Source organism: Drosophila obscura, unplaced genomic scaffold, assembly GCF_018151105.1.
Source record: "Drosophila obscura isolate BZ-5 IFL unplaced genomic scaffold, ASM1815110v1 contig_84, whole genome shotgun sequence".
Lineage (NCBI taxonomy): Eukaryota > Metazoa > Arthropoda > Insecta > Diptera > Drosophilidae > Drosophila > Drosophila obscura.
The window spans coordinates 416,218-433,342 of record NW_024542877.1 but is presented as its reverse complement, the minus strand read 5'-3'; the positions used below and the strand labels follow the sequence as shown (position 1 = coordinate 433,342).

Here is a 17,125-nt window from a genome sequence, read left to right as displayed (position 1 = left end):
TATGTCTGTACTCACACACGGATGCATGGCGGTGGGGTGACTGACAGGGTCAATGGGATGGAATGGTTTTATCTTGCACAATCATAGATTTTTTTTATTGTACGTGTTCTTTCAGTATTAAATTAAATTTCAGTATTAAAGAAAACTCATTTACAATTTATACACATTTACATATAACACACGGAACTAAGAAAAATTTGTTGCACCTAAACCAGATTCATATATGTATTGTGGTATTAATTACGAGTAAACAAATATAACAAGAATCATTCCCCAAAAATGTTTCGATTTTCGATGTCTATGAATAAGGAAGTATGAAGAGCGCAGCAGAGCGCCAATTTCCTTTCATTTGTGAAAACGGAAACCAATGTCAACGAATTACAAATCCGTTTTCAAGCGTGTCTTAGCATAGGAACTCAATCGAAAATAAATTTAAATTAAATTTAAAACACTTAACAAGTATAACTGATACTCATACTATATGATACATGAATAGTTCTATGATATGTATGTATATCCAATAGCTCAAAATACACACGAAGAAAGCGATTGAGCACAGTGTGTCAGGCTCTAATGTTGTGCCGTATGGCCCTGTGTTTTATTTAGTAGGCCCCCCCCCTTAAACTTTTAGAAGCTACTGTGCAATAGACTTGATTGCAAGAAGACTCAAATGCCAAAACATTGAAACCTTAAGGTGCGCCGCTCAAGACATTAAATATACATATATATGTACACGAAAGACAAACAAACAAAAGAAAAAACATGTACTACTTAAGTTAGTGGATTTATATATTTATTTTGGCCGCATTCGACGAATATGTATAACATATATGTACGTATATATATAAATGTATTAACATGCAAAAAATCACGCAACGAATACAAAAGAAAAATTTACAAAAAAAATTAATATACACATATGATGACTACGGAGATAATAAATAATGAAACTATGTAAGGGTTTACGCGTTTAAAGGTCCCCTAACAACACACGAAATCAAGAATAATTAAGTATAGTTAATCCCCATATGAATGTGAATGTGGCTAAATCAAATTGAATGATGGTATTAAATGTGCACTGCACACATAATTGTATTCCTTATAAGGCACACTCCAACTCCACATTCAAACGGAAATGTACACCCCTTCCCATACATACACACACACAAGCGACACGCGACACACGATACACTCGCTCTTCTATTCACCAAAGCGGAAGCAGGTATTACGTATCGAATACATAAACAAAAACATTTTGGAGGTAGTAGAAGTGCAAGATGTGCAAAAGTATAAAAGTGCGGAGAGGATGCTGTATTGAAAGAGTTCAACAAACAAAATGAAGTGCGTATTTTTTTCTTAATAGTAATTATAATATTTAAAATCACAACAAACCACAACAATAAATATCATTCGTAAAATGGACTCTTAACAAGACTCTCTTTCTCGTACCTATGGATTGGACTAGCATTACAAATTACTCAATTTTGGGCATCCATCGGGTGGGAGGGTCAAAAGCTTTCTGTTGCATTGCATCGAAACTAAATTTATTTATAATACATAATATATTCTTTTCTTTAAATCTTTTAAAATATCAAAATCAAATCAATATTTTGTTTCGATCATCACCGACTAATTGATGCGCAAAGCTTACATTTACATATTCAGTGCCGTAAATACACGATGTGGCAACATTTTGTTGGTCTTGTTTTGGCTGTAATAAATATACATCCAATCGAGGATAGGAGTGTTCTGCGGCAGAAACCAAGAAAACGTACCGGCTTCGTGCCGTTATTGGATTGATGCCGATCACTGTTTTATATACATCAAACTTTTACAAAAAAAAATTAGCTTAAAACAAACGTGATTGATACGAGGACAGTAAAAATTTGACCACGAGTCATGACTGTGAGAGCTCATTTAAAAGTCTTATCTGTTGTAAATTTGGTTACTGGCAGCTCTTTACAGTTGTTCTCTTAATATACCAAAAATAGATAAACACCAAAAATACAAATTGGATTTATATACATACATATGTAGGTACGTTAGCATACGCATATGCATGTAAAAGGCACATGGTTGCACTGTCAGATATAATAGTGCGCCCTGCCATTTGATTTTGTCATGGTCCGAGGCTCATTTGCCAAACATTTCTCTGCCAAAATGTCGGGTCAACTCCAGTTTTATTTCTCTTTACGACTTGCTAGCTATTTAGCTATCTTATGTATGATTAATTGTTCGCCAAGGACTAAGTCCTCTTCCTCAAAATTTCTCTCTAGGACTCGCACAACCAATCGCATGGCAATTTGGGCATTTTGCTAGCTGGCCACGGTAAATAGCCAGAGGTCTTAAAGACCCAATAATCATAGGATACTTTGGTGATAAGCGCCAGCAGCAGGATAACTTCGGCGGCTATCAAATAGTAAATATAGTCCGTCCAGTCAGGCGGCGACTGGCATAGTTTGGCCTCCTGCAGCTCAATGACACTCTGGGGTATATTCCGGCAGCGTATCTCCATGTAGTCGGGTATATCGGTGCTGCGCTCCTTGAGCCAATTCTGCAGAGTTTTGGCCGAGTTGCAGTCGCATTGCAGCTTGTTGCCTGCCAGGTAAATCCGTCGACCCGTATCCATTAGTGCGTTGTTTAGAAAGTATTCAGGTATCTGTAATGGGAATGTAATGCATTTAAATGCAACTTCTCAGTACCTCAGCCAGCACTCACCTTGCTCAGAGAATTGTTGCGCATGTAGATGCGCTGGAAGTTCTCAATAAACTTTGTGCCCTCAAATTCGTAAATGGAGGCTATCTGATTGTTGTCGGCGACCAGTCTGTTAATGTTATGATATGTGGGATTGGTTTGGAAGTGGTCGCCCAGGCTGGTTATTTTGTTGTTGGTTATATTCAGCACAAACGTATTGTCGGGCAGCCTGGGTGGCAGCTCCACCAATCCCAGGTTGGAGCAGTCCACATGGCACTTGGGCTTGGACTGATCATCCTGTATAATCATGATGCTCTCGAATCTGCACTTGCATCTGCCATAGTTTGGTATCACCGGGCACTTGGTCATGCAACGCTTCGTGCTCTCCAGCTGCTCCACGGATACATGGTCCGTGGACTGAAACCACTCATGGGTGGCATTGTACAAGCAGTACGAGTGCTTTGGGTTCACAAAGTTGTATGAATCATTGTTAATGATTTCGTTTAGCGGGTTGCAGAGCATGCGCATATTGCCACTGGAAACAAAAATGGGATTCAAAACCAAAGGGAAATGTAAATGGATGTCGGGGATCCCCACCTGATGTCCAGAGTAATGTTTTTGTTCTGATTGTGATGTGGCACTAATGATAAATTATTTCGCGACATGCCAAAGAATTCCAAATGGGGAACATCCTTGAACATTCGTGACGGTATATCCGAAATGTTATTGTTCGATATGTTGAGGCACTTAAGGGCCGAGTGTCGCGGAAAGGCATTTATCAGTTTCGTTATATTGCCATCGGTTACGGCCAGCGACTGGAGAGAGCGGAATATGGGATTGGAGAGATCCATGGTCCGCACGGTGAGATTTCGCACGTGCAGATTTGTCCATTTTGATATATTGCTGCAGGTTGAGATCATTGACATTTGCGATATGTTGCAGCAATACCAGGAGTTGGCCTTTCCCGGATACTCGTGGCACTGGCAGCTGTTCGCATTGCGTTCAAGGTTCTGGCTGTGCCCCTGACTAGCATTGATCTGAGCGCCAAAACCCTTCGAGTCCAACTCTGGTGTTGTCGACACGTTTCCCAGTGCGTCGGGTGCTTCGTTTCCCTGGCCGTCATGGCCAGACATGCACCAGTGCTCTTCGGCATAGAAACAGTGCTTCAGATACTCGGGCTGTTCCGGTGCAGCTGGCAGCAGCGGAACGGGAACAGTGGTTGAGGTCGAGGTAGAGGACGTTGCTGGCACTGCCGTTGCGACGGGCTGGGAGTGGGTGGCTTCAGTTGCTGCACCCTGCGCGATAGCCACAGCGGGATCTGGTGTCGTTGTTGGCGCCACAGTCGCCAATTCATCATCGGCTGGGCGAGGAGCTGTCAAGGAGTGACCATCTTCCTTTTCAGCCACCAACGGCTCGTTCGCCACAGCGTGCTGCTGCTGCTCTGGTCGTGCGCGTGCGTGTCCAGTAAGCAGCACCAGCAATAGCCAAAGCAACGTGCACTTCTGCAAAGAACAAAGAACAACACATTAATATTACTGAATCGTAGAATGGGGAAAACGGAAAGAGGGGCACGTACGTACCTACGTACGGACATATGCAAATATTTGCTATATTTGGCGGCGTTTGTTTTACGCAATGAATTAGCTACCACAACGCGACGAGGGCTTGGCCCTCGTCTGAGGGTGCCACCCTCCGCCTCTGGCCCTGTGGCAATTAGGGTGTACGTATGTAGGTGTGGCACTTTAAGCGCCACAGGCAGGCCCTAGAAAACATCAACCCTACTCACACACAGGCACGGCACACATCGGGGGGTTATCCAAATGGCTTACACTTGTTTGCTCTTCATCGTTTTAGCGCCTTAGCGGCTTAATTACAAATGACACCGCTACGCTAACTAAGCAATTAATTAACGGATCGCTTGAAAGCGATAAGGGGCCCAATAAAAATATTAAATTTATTTAACAAGCCCCCGATCTGGCGGAAGTACGGATGTGGGAAACTAAAGATAATTTTAACGTAAAAATCTAACTGCAAACTGCTTTGCTCTGCTTTAAACGGTCCTTAAGAATCTAGATACTGCTTTATGTATATATGTAACATACATATCTGTTTACATGCAGTTGTATGTGGGAAATTAGAAAAGATAAAAAACATACACACAATCTTATATCAATTTAAATTGTCGCATATTGACTTAAATGTTTTAAAGATTAGAAACAACTTTCGATTCTTGTTCATGCACAACATCTTCATACGTACGTACATACATAAATAAGTATGTATGTATCGACATAATAGGAAATTTATTTGCCTGCGCATTCGACTTACGTGTTTGTAGGGGAACATTGCCTTTTGATCTGTAATGAAACGCAGCTGAAAGTGGAGTTGGATGCTTATCTACTCCGATTGTGGTTTGATTTGTGGAAAACACACTGGTTGCCGCCGAGTAATTCACATTTTCATATCCACATGCCGTGCCACTAAATGATCTGCGCATAGAAAATTGTCAGAAGCAGTAGCCACAAACAAATGCTACCAGCTTTTTGGCGTTTTCATTCGTTGTTTTGCTTGCAGTACTGATCTACTGAAGGATTATCATCAAGGAACACCAACAATCCAACGTTCTACATGGATTAGTTTTAACTCAATTTGAACAAAACAAAAGTAACAGTGCGTGAACAGTGTGCTGTTAGTGGTCTGCTATTGCAGCTGTTATATAGTTTTGATGTTACATATCACTGTTTTTTTCTTCGCGATATCGATGTGTTACTATCGATGTATTCCAGCAACAGCTGACAAACCCAAACTCACAATATGAATATTTGATTTTGAAAAAATGTATTATTTCCATTTGATATTTATCCCACATATTTATCTTACTCATTGCAAGCCTTTCGAAATTTTGAAATTTCATTTATAGAATAAAATTGGATAACGGCTCTTATTATTTTCAAAACAAAAGTAGTTACCGCATAATTCGTTCCACTTATCGCACAAAAGTACCGATATTATTTTTGCAACTAATCTGTGCATCGATAGATCACATCAAAAATCGCGGGGATTTCTGCCCTAGCGACGTGAAACACACAGAAAAATAGTGTCGACTTGCGCGAGAATAGCTGCAAACGTTCGCTGCGTTCGTACTTTGTGGTGGCTACGACGAGAAGTGCACGCTCGTGATATAGGAAACTTCTATCCAGACAAATAGTTGGCGCCCAAACATATATTTTAGCGCTGGACCAGCAAATATATATCGATATATTCATATTTCAATATATATTTAACATCCCTAGGACAAACAAAAACAAAAAATTCCATTTCAACTTCCCGGGAACAAATTGCGTGTTTATTTTCGTGCGATTTTGCTGGCTTGTTAGTATTATTTTCAGTTCTATACATTTTTTTTTATTTTTTTATATCATTTGGCAAATATTATCAGATTTTACTCAACTATTTTGATACGTAAGATCCAAAATCGAACTTTGGATTGGATTTTGATTGTGAAATTACGCTGTAAAACCACGTAGCCCAAAAATGCCCATCAATACGCGGGAGTTAATGGAGGCCATTGCCATTGTGGCCGACGAGCAGAATGTTCGAGTCGCCGTGAAGCAGTCCGGCAAGGGTGCAGCCATTTGTGCAGCCTGCTCCTTCGCTGGTGGAATGCTTTTGGGCCCGGTGGGTCTGGCGGTTGGCGGTGCGGCCGGTGGCATCGCAGCATACAAAATGACCAGCGGTGAGTAAGCGGTTAATCGTTAACCTTTGAACACATGATAATAATCATTGACTTTTGTCTGCCTGCAGGCTCATTTAGGCCCCTTGGCGAAGTAATACTCAACGATCTGACGGACAGGCAGCGCGAGCAACTGGTGCAGCATGTGTCCAAGGCCGTCGCCGAGATACATCCCACCGACATAGTGATGCTGCTGCCGCTGATAGTCCAGAATGCATCGATCCAGCAGGCTGTTCTCAATACCGTCGTGTCATTTGTAACAAATGAGCTGCGAATGCAGATTGTCGATTGACGACCTGTAGCTGACGCTATATCTCATGCCATTTGCGTAATTCAAGGGACGAAATTAGTCAGTAATGTTGTGATTTGTAGGTTTATTAATAAATAATTTATATTTACAATCCATATGTGTAGTAGATGTAGATTTTCGTCAGACTGCCACGAACTACTCCCACTCGACATTCACCTGTTCCCAATCGTCAACGAACGGCTGATCGATGGTTTCAATAAACAGGCTACAATACAGGCAATCGCTCGCGAGTATGTCCTCGATCTCCGTCTTGAGCTCCGAACGCTTCAATTGCTGTTCGACTGTTGGCTGATTGGGAGCAGACGCCGTGGCAGTCGTTTGCGTTTGCGATTGCGTCTGCATTTCTGCCTCCAGCTGCTGCTTCAATATGCCCAATCGCCGACTGCGTTCCTTGTTGAGCAAGGGCATCACCTGCTTCTCAAGGCAATCACTGTGGAATTTGTGCCCGCAGATGAACGCAAAGAATGGCCTTATGGGCAGCATTATTTCGCATATGGAGCACGTGTCCTGCGCATCTATGCAGATTCTATGCTCACGCAGTTGTTGCAGCTCCTTGCCTACGCGATCCGACTGCTCCTGCGTCTCGGCCATTTCACGCTGCAGCTCTTGGATACGCTGGTTATAGTCCTGATTGCGATAGCGAAAAGAAAGCTGTACATTTCAGTCGAGGTCATTGATCACAAGTCCTACCTTTAAGGCATCGCAAATTGCCTCCTTAAAGTTATCTATTTTCTCAAAGTCAGAAAAGAATGGCAAGAGATCCTCGATGCGCAGCAGCTCGCACTCCTTAAGCAGATTGAGGGCCTTCTTCACATCGTTTGTTCCCTTGATATCATGATAAGCTGCAGGAGGCACAACAAGAAGATAGATGAGTGAGATCGTAGGTCGATTTTGGGGGCTAATTCAATTCAATTTAATTACCTATTCGCAGCCATACTTTGCGGCGCATTCTACTATCTGTGGGTCTCGAGGCCGTCTCCTTGGCCAGCTTCATGTCGAATTTTAGTGCCAGATCCACGGCAGAGATCCACATGCGAAGTATGCACTGCAGGAAGACGCATGCCTCCTTCACATCGAGATCTGTGCACACCTTGAGCGCATAGTGGATGTCATAGTGCACCAGACTTTCGTCCCGACCCTGAATTTCCAGGTACTTCATGAGCAATTTCGGCTCGTACTGTGCGTACAGATGCAGGAGGAAATTGTGGATGGCATCGTTGGTGGTATTCAGCTTGTAGATGGCAAATTCCAGATAGCGAATCGTCTGCTCCCTCTGTTCGCGCGTATCTATGACTATGAGTGTGGGCACCAGCTTCTCCACCTCCAAGTTGGCGCCCTGGGCAATGAGCACATCGATTGTGGGCTTGGGCAGTTTTTCCATGAGCACTGGCGCGTACTTGTAGTAGAGCTGCATGTCGCGCTGCTTGCCGAGTGTCTGCAATGCCTCGGCAAAGCGTTCGGCCTTTAGCTGCTGCTCTACCACTTCCTGGTAGTCGCCAATGGCGATAGCGAACTGGGCCATATTGTGGGGATCCGCATGCTCGGCAATTAGCTGCTGCACCGTTGCGCTATGGAGTGTTGTGCACGCCAGGATGGGCGGCTCTTGCATAAACTCATCGTATTCGGTCTGCCACGCCTGGCGCCAGTCTTCGTTTTGGTCGGGCATGTTTATTTGAATGAGGTAAAGATCTATGAGCCACACCACCAGCGCTTTGATGGCAGTCGCATGCTCCTCCTCCATGACCTCCATGTCAGCGGGCATTGTGGTCAGGCGGCTGAGCCGCTTCTTCACGTAGTTGATGATTGGCCGCTTGTCCGGCAGCACCATAAACTTCAGACAAACCTCCTCGAAGGACTTGCCCGTCTCCGCATAATAGTCTGCTGCCACCTCATAGGAGCCCTCGGTGAAAGCGGCGTCTGCACGCTGCACGAGTACCAAGTCCAGATGCTCGGGCACCTCCGCTGCGTGGGCCGTGGCGAGTTCGTATTGGCCCCTGTCCAGGTAAATGCGCCACACATTTCGCTCCTCGCGCGTGATCCTCAAGTTGAACACCGCCTTCACGGTGTACACATAGATGGATCCGGTGATGTCATCCCGCTCGATATTCAGCGGCTTGCCAACTCGGGCCTCGTCCAATGGCTCCTGATAGACCACCTCCTGGTTCAGCAGGCAAACGGCACGTATATGATCCGCATAGAGGAGCACGGCATGGTACTCGGTGAGGACGAATGCCTTGGGCACATTCAGGCGACGCTCCTCGTACGACAAGTGCTTCGCCTTCTCAAAGTCCAGGCTAATTAGGGTGTCGCCCAGCAGAGTTGCACTGCCATTCGCTTCGATAGAAAACTGAAATTGAGTGGAAATCTTATTTTTCGAGCCAGCAGCAGCAGTCGCTAATTACTTACCTCACCCACGCGTATGCCTGCACCGCACAGCCACGCCCACTGTTTGGGGTATTTACTATTGGGCGGGGCAAAGAATCGTAGCTGGGAGTAGGTCAAGTCGGTCTTTCGCTCCTCGCAGTGTGGCTCCTGCACACCATTAACATACCCCGCGAATATGGGCTGGAGGGTGCGTTCTTCTGGCTTGAGTGTCTCCTGGAATGTGTAGATGCATTCCGGACTGGTGACCACAACAATGTACCGACTGCTATTGGGCACCCGCAGCAATTTCAGTCCGGTGATTGGATACTTGGGGCGTCCCAGGCCCAAGTCGTACAGCTGCTTGCGCTGCGTGTGACTGTCGCTGGTGGGGCTGAGTTCCGTCTCGAAGACGAGGCCTCGACTGGTGCCCAGTAGAATGGGGCCTGTCGTCGACTCATTGCCATAGTACGGGTTGAATGCCACAGCTGTGATTTCATGGTCCTTGAACTTTTCTATCCGACGCACCTTCAACTGCTGCGCTGTGGACGATTCGGTGCTGTTAATGTACAGAAAGTCGGCGGAGACGCCCGCGGACGTTGACTTCGGGACCACGGAGATGACCAGATGATGCCCGGTGTGGTCCAGAAAGATCTTTGTAATCTTGTAGCCAGACCCCGAAAGATATCGCTCCAGCGCCACTTCTGCAAATCAGTTGTCAGTGTAAAAGTGCCAGATACTCCTCTCGTGGAAACTTACCGCCCGGTGGAATCGCCCGCGGAAGAAAGAAACGCAATAGGGTTGTACGTTCCGGTGAGCCCAGCAAGCAAACGAGCCAATTCTTTGAGACAGTCAGGTGCATCAGGTCACCAGTGCAGTCGCTCGGCACCCGGAGTACCATTTTCTGTTTACTAAATATCTCATCTTCCTCCTCCACATCGAAGGGATTGCCGGATGCAGTCGCGACAAACGAGTTGGCTGTTGTCACCATGCGCTCTATGCGAGGCAGAAATTTGGGCTGGTTTGGCATTGCCTGAGCCATTTTATACAATATATTCAGTGGCTAAATTCTGCAGTCTCTTATCTCAATTATTTTTTTTATTTTCCATACGCCCACCACCCACTAATAAAAGTGTCAAACCATCGAGGGCACTATCGATAGTATCGATATTTTACTGCTAGCACTAACCATACAGTATATAGATGTGCCAGTTCATACAACGAAAGGGGCGCAGCTGAGCTTGCAGCGAACGTTCCCAGATCTTCGGCTTTGGGAATGGCCGCGTTCCTGAAGGCCGCGTTGGGCTCATGACGTCACACGAGCCGACTGGCAGCAAGCATGCATGTGTTGTGTACGTGTACACTCCAAAATATATGATTGTATGCATAGAATAATTTTTAGCTGCCGAAACCGACTTTGTTCGAGATTTCAGTTTACGTAAACGTGTGTGTGCCATGTATTCACACATACTGTGCTTGTGTGTGGGCTCTACAATTGTTGGCCGCTTGAATTGGTTTTTCGTTTTGTTTTGAGGGCTGATGTGATGTAGCGACCTGTTAGGGCCGGATCAACCCTCAACCGAGCCCTGGGCAACCATCAATCTGGGGCCCTCCTTTATTTTGTATTTTTCTCAGTGGCCATTATATTTTGTATTCATTATTTGGAGTTTTGTTTTTTCAACAAAATTTTTCTGTTATTTCTAGGAGGGCCCTAGGCAACTGCTAGTCCGGCCCTGGACCTATTCCCGTCGTAAGACTTCATATTTTCTTGGTGTGTTCTGTCGCTCGACTCGACGCGGGTTGAGGCATTGACGAAGCGGCTCATAAAATATTTTTTCGTTTTGTTTTGAAAAGCTGATGTTGCGACGGGCGCGCGGTTCTCTTTTAGGCTAGCCTTTGCCTCTGCTTTCGGCTTCGTCAACAGAAAGCGACAGAACACACCAAGAAAATATTAAGTCTTACGACGGGAATAGGTCCAGGGCCGGATTGCAGTTGCCTAGGGCCCCCTAGGGATAACAGAAAAATTTTGTTGAAAAACAGAATTCCAAATAATGAATAAAAAATATAATAGCCACTGAGAAAAATACAAATAAAGGAGGGCCCCAGATTGATGGTTGCCCAGGGCTCGGTTGAGGGTTGATCCGGCCCTGAATAGGTCGCTAAATCACATCAGCCCTCAAAACAAATGAAAAACCAATTCAAGCGGCCAACAATTGTACCCAAGCACAGTATGTGAATACATGGCACACACACGTTTACGTAAACTGAAATCTCGAACAAAGTCGGTTTCGGCAGCTAAAAATTATTCTATGCATACAATCATATATTTTGGAGTGTACACGTACACAACACATGCATGCTTGCTGCCAGTCGGCTCGTGTGACGTCATGAGCCCAACGCGGCCATTCCCAAAGCCGAAGATCTGGGAACGTACGCTGCAAACTCAGCTGCGCCCCTTTCGTTGTATGAACTGGCACATCTATATACTGTATGGTTAGTGCCTCTACTATCGACGGTTTTGCGACTATAATGATAGTATTGGATAGTAGATAGTAGATTGGCTGCTATAAAATACGAAGACACATTTGTAAACAAATCGACAGGTGGCATCTAATTTTTACAATGGACAAGTTCCTAAAAGGTTTCAATGGTTTTTTATTAATTTTTTGAGCCCGATACTATCACGATAGTATCGATTGTTTTTTTTCAAAACATTCAACGTTGATATTCCTCGAATTTGATATTCCGCTTAATATTACAAGCTAGCTGGGACTCTCAGCCCTAAACAAATAATTTTATCCGATAGATACATACATTTTCTACAAGATTGGCAAGTTTTCAGAAGTCCTTTTTATTGGATTATTTACATATTAAGGTTCAAACAAAAACAACATGAAACGAATGTGACGTAGTTTTTTGGCGCTGCCAGACTTGTGCAATTCGTAGTTTCTGCGGGCTGCCATACCATGATATTTTGTGATATGAAATTCGTCAATTTTGATATTCAGTTTAATATTACTAGATAGTTGGCCCTCTCAGCCCTAAAAAAAAATTATTTTATCCAATTCCTCAATGAATTTTGTTCAGGATTGGCTAGTTTTCAGAACTCTTTTTCATTGGATTGTTTACATAATAAGCCATCAGCATAGGAAACCAATTCTTGTATGCATACACAGTTTGTGCTGTGTACCAGCATACCGAAAGCCCAACACATGCAAACATCTTTGTGTGTATGCGATCCGTCCAGCAAAAACCGGTTTTGTCTCTTCTCTGATTGGTGTTAACCCGATTTTTGTTATGATTTTGTTGTTGTCTTTTCTTCGAGTTTGCACTGTTCCCTTATTAGTATTTGTGTTTTTGTTTGGGAGTATTGGTGAGTTCCCTGCCATAAGCTGACTTTGGGCATCGCTGCCATATTTCCTTTAATTTATGTTAAATTTGTTGTTCCATGCTGCTTTGAAACATTAATATTGCATTTTTCTTGGATTGAGATGTTTTTTTCCAATTGTTAATTTTGTCGTTAAATTTCTTATTTATATAAATCTGGATTAAATAAAAAAAAATTCAAAAAATAAAAACATTTTTATAACTATATGTACATAATACTCAAATGATCTGCAGATGATAGTACAATATGTTGTTGAGCAAGAAATAGGAAAATAAATACTTCCTGTTTAGAAGCTTTTGTTACCCCCTTAGAAAATATAGATGGATTCATAGCATATTTGCGAAGTCAGTAATTTAGTTCCGGTCAGAGCATAGAACACATATAGAGCACATCTTCCTCAGCTGCGCCCCTTTCGTTGTATGAACTGGCACATCTATATACTGTATGGTTAGTGGCTACGTGTAGCAAGAACAGCACGGCAAACCAGAGCATATACATTTTTCTCGCTCGCTCCTATCACGCAATTGTACGTTTTCTTGCAGCTGCAGCCGACCGCTTGTGTACAGCAATCAGGGCTGCCGACTTTGCTTTTTTCCGTCAAATCTGGCTATTTTGAATGAAAAAATTTGGTAATTGCGGGAAAGTGGAAATTCTTAATGTTTTAAGAAATGTTTGCATGGATGACACAAACGAGTTTACAGTTTACGGCAGCTGTTGCAAAATCACAGCCAAGCTACGTGATATACGCGCCCATGTATACACAAAAGCGCAATAGGTGGCGTCAAACAAAAAACAAAACAGACTTTGTTAGATTACCTCTCCAGCGATAAAATATAATATAAAAATACTGTTACAATAATATCAAATATCACCTCTTAAAGCAATTTTTGGTAAAATCAATATAGCTTCTTTTTTTTTTCTTCAAGCTAGAAACAGCTTTTTTCTTATGAAAATTTGGCAGCACTGAGAGCAATTCTGCTTGCATACGTGTGTGTGTGTGTGTGCGTAACGAAAAAGGTATAAATACGGCAGTCGTCAGCACGGAAGCATCATTTCAATTTTTTCTCCGTGGGGAACACATCTTACAAGCTATCGTCTACTACATATTTAAAAACATTGTTGAACATTTAAAAATACTGTGTCACACATGTGTGGCTTATATATTCTTAATGATTGCTATTTTTTATTGGTTGGTTTTCCTTCCTCTTAACAATGCATATTGAGAAAAAAAATTTAATTATCATTGATTCGAAGAGTCATTCGTATGGATTTATCAAAAGGACAAGAAATGAGGTCTTGTCCTCCTCGTTCATGAATTCCTGGACTTGCTGATATGCATGTTTTTGGATGTGGAGGTAGCTTCAGCCATCGTGTCCGTGCCTCGGAATTTCTTCTCAGATCGTGTACGATATTTGTTGGTTGCGCACAGTGTATAACGACGATTTGCCGATTGCTCGTTTTTTAATCACTCCTCTAATGCGGATATGAAGGTGGAGCTTTCAACATATTCTCCTGGCTCCGAGGTGTTCTCGCAGCCTGGGCGCACTTGTTGGTGTGCACACATAGAGCCATCAAATATGCTTAGTCGTGCCTGTTCGTGTCGCCCAGTACATTTTCAGCTTCGAAGCCACGACCAAAGCTGATCAGCTCTTTAGGCTCCTCCTTCTTTTCCCATCTGAACTCACGCAAAAGTTCAGGGTTTAAATATTTTTTATACCCGTACTCAAAAAAGAGTTAAGGGGTATATTAGATTTGTGGTAAAAGTGGATGTGTGCAACGCAGAGAAGGAAACGTTTCCGACCCCATAAAGTATATATATTCTTGATCAGCATCAATAGCCGAGTCGATATAGCCATGTCCGTCTGTCCGTCTTGATGAGCGCCTGGATCTCAGAGACTATAAGAGCTAGAGAAACCAAATTTGGTTTCCAGACTCATGTGATATCACACTGCTACAAGTGTATTTCAAAAATTCGCCCCGCCCCCTTCCGCCCACACAAAGGACGAAAATCTGTGGCAGGCACAGTTTTAAAGATACGATAAAACTAAAAACGCAGTATCGTAGAGAATGCCCATATCTACCAGATTGCCGAATCTGAATCAGATCGGATCATAATTATAGCCAGAATGAAGAAATTAATTTTCAGTTGCTTCCCCTCCCCCTCCCGCCACGACAACTCAACTCATTTTCCTTCTCACTCGCACACTCTGCTGCGTTCAGTGCGCGAGCAACCCCTAGCGGAGGAGATGTAGAATCTAATTGGAACATGTACAATCTACATGTAAGATGTAGAATATACATTGTATATGTAGATGTAGATACACATATGTAGCAAAAAAATGTAAAATGTAAAATTTTTTTTTTTTCTAAAATTCTTAAAAATCATAAGCTCAAAAATGTATATACTGACTGAGTACGGGTATAAGTAGAGTCGCGTCCCAAGAAGCGACTCACACGTTCCTTCTCGTTTTTTTTTTAACTGATGGAATTTTTTCTATTTTGCCGAGCTTACACGGAAAGTGCAATTCCGTATTACAATAAGAGCCTATGTTTGACCAGCTCTTTGGACTTCTTTCCGCATGCATTACTCATTTCACTTAATACGAAAAAAAAACAAAAAGGCATGGGCGTTAGGCGGCTTCGAGTCAAAAAAGTGTTTTATCTTTGCGATCATATTAAGAGGACTAAACGGTGGCAATTTATTGTGTGATCTTCTGCGGTTACGGAGACATATATCAATCTTCCCGTATTAGCGACTCGTAAAAGCCGGTGGACAGATCTTTCTGGAAAAATTTCCAGCGGAAGTATGAGAACATCAAAACAACCTTTGCTGCGGTTTCCATTCTACTATATTAATGGATATCAAATAAAACTTTTAGAAAAGTTGTCCAGCGCAGGGGGGAGGTGAGTTTGCACGGAAAGTGCAATTCCGTACTACAATAAGAATAAAAGAGCCCACTTTTGACTAACTGTATGGACTCGTTTCCGCATGCAGTGCTTGAAATTGAGCTTGCTTAACAATGCATTTTGAGAAAAAAAATATGTTAATTTCATTGATTCGAAGAGTCATTCGTAGGGATTGGTGTGGTACATCAGCCTTCGTTCCGTGGCTCGGAAATTCTTCTCTGATTGTTTTCGACCTGTACGTACGGTAGTTTTTATTTTATTTTTTTTTATTTGACTTAGCGTAAACCAAATTTTTAGCTCTTTTTTAAAAAATTTAAGTCTGACTATTATTTCAATTGGGCACTCGCCTACTAGCCTACTGCCCTTGCAATTCCCATCCTCCGACCATGGCAGCAGCCCGATCTGCTGCGGCTGCGCCCTATCCGGCACCTGCTTCACATCCACCCGCTGGCCAGCCAAAGAGAAATTTTTTGCCTCGCGTCGCAGGACTCAGCCGCCGAGGTCAGACGCCACTGGCTCGGCCAGTACCCAACAAGAAGGCATTACCTCATCCTCAAGAATCGCCGGGTGCGGCGGTGCTGGGCAGCGCCAATCCCAGCACCAGTAGCAATGGGGAGACCGGCGAACTGGTCGCTCAGATCGGTCAGGCACATGGCCAGCGCAGGGGGAAGTGAGTTTGCATGGAAAGTGCAATTCCGTACTACAATAAGAATAAAAGAGCCCACTTTTGACTAACTGTATGGACTCGTTTCCGCATGCAGTGCTTGAAATTGAGCTTGCTTAACAATGCATTTTGAGAAAAAAATATGTTAATTTCATTGATTCGAAGAGTCATTCGTAGGGATTGGATGTGGTACATCAGCCTTCGTTCCGTGGCTCGGAAATTCTTCTCTGATCGTTTTCGACCTGTACGTACGGTAGTTTTTATTTTATTTTTTTTTATTTGACTTAGCGTAAACCAAATTTTTAGCTCTTTTTTAAAAAATTTAAGTCTGACTATTATTTCAATTGGGCACTCGCCTACTAGCCTACTGCCTTGCAATTCCCATCCTCCGACCATGGCAGCAGCCCGATCTGCTGCGGCTGCGCCCTATCCGGCACCTGCTTCACATCCACCCGCTGGCCAGCCAAAGAGAAAATTTTTGCCTCACGTCGCAGGACTCAGCCGCCGAGGTCAGACGCCACTGGCTCGGCCAGTACCCAACAAGAAGGCATTACCTCATCCTCAAGAATCGCCGGGTGCGGCGGTGCTGGGCAGCGCCAATCCCAGCACCAGTAGCAATGGGGAGACCGGCGAACTGGTCGCTCAGATCGGTCAGGCACATGGCCAGCGCAGGGGGGAAGTGAGTTTGCATGGAAAGTGCAATTCCGTACTACAATAAGAATAAAAGAGCCCACTTTTGACTAACTGTATGGACTCGTTTCCGCATGCAGTGCTTGAAATTGAGCTTGCTTAACAATGCATTTTGAGAAAAAAAATATGTTAATTTCATTAATTCGAAGAGTCATTCGTAGGGATTGGATGTGGTACATCAGCCTTCGTTCCGTGGCTCGGAAATTCTTCTCTGATCGTTTTCGACCTGTACGTACGGTAGTTTTTATTTTATTTTTTTTTATTTGACTTAGCGTAAACCAAATTTTTAGCTCTTTTAAAAAAAATTTAAGTCTGACTATTATTTCAATTGGGCACTCGCCTACTAGCCTACTGCCTTGCAATTCCCATCCTCCGACC

At 43.4% G+C, this 17,125-nt stretch overlaps 3 protein-coding genes across 5 annotated transcripts; 1 reads left to right on the top strand and 2 right to left on the bottom strand.

The window, feature by feature from the left end:
* Window positions 1-1,524: 1,524 nt before the first annotated feature.
* On the bottom strand, window positions 1,525-5,395 carry LOC111077392 (protein halfway). The gene is made up of 4 exons (XM_022371664.2): window positions 5,023-5,395; window positions 3,292-4,196; window positions 2,719-3,229; window positions 1,525-2,659 (listed from the first exon to the last, which is right to left on the bottom strand). Exons 1-4 carry the CDS (start codon window positions 5,038-5,040, stop codon window positions 2,273-2,275), a joined length of 1,821 nt encoding a protein of 606 aa, XP_022227356.1. The 5' UTR covers window positions 5,041-5,395; the 3' UTR covers window positions 1,525-2,272.
* A 563-nt stretch (window positions 5,396-5,958) lies between these two features.
* On the top strand, window positions 5,959-6,830 carry LOC111077385 (protein C19orf12 homolog). 2 transcript variants are annotated; one of them, XM_022371639.2, is made up of 3 exons: window positions 5,959-6,066; window positions 6,134-6,430; window positions 6,499-6,830. In XM_022371639.2, exons 2-3 carry the CDS (start codon window positions 6,229-6,231, stop codon window positions 6,717-6,719), a joined length of 423 nt encoding a protein of 140 aa, XP_022227331.1. In that variant the 5' UTR covers window positions 5,959-6,066; window positions 6,134-6,228; the 3' UTR covers window positions 6,720-6,830. The 2 variants fall into 2 exon arrangements, with proteins under 2 accessions (XP_022227331.1, XP_022227333.1); XM_022371641.2 differs by having other exon boundaries at window positions 6,048-6,066; window positions 6,162-6,430.
* On the bottom strand, window positions 6,782-10,242 carry LOC111077384 (vacuolar protein sorting-associated protein 18 homolog). 2 transcript variants are annotated; one of them, XM_022371638.2, is made up of 5 exons: window positions 9,858-10,242; window positions 9,144-9,802; window positions 7,659-9,084; window positions 7,428-7,579; window positions 6,782-7,364 (listed from the first exon to the last, which is right to left on the bottom strand). In XM_022371638.2, the coding sequence occupies exons 1-5, from the start codon at window positions 10,138-10,140 to the stop codon at window positions 6,873-6,875; spliced, it is 3,012 nt and encodes a 1,003-aa protein (XP_022227330.2). In that variant the 5' UTR covers window positions 10,141-10,242; the 3' UTR covers window positions 6,782-6,872. The 2 variants fall into 2 exon arrangements, with proteins under 2 accessions (XP_022227330.2, XP_041451767.1); XM_041595833.1 differs by lacking the exons at window positions 6,782-7,364; window positions 7,428-7,579 and having other exon boundaries at window positions 7,749-8,206; window positions 8,242-9,084.
* Between the last annotated feature and the right edge of the window lie 6,883 nt (window positions 10,243-17,125).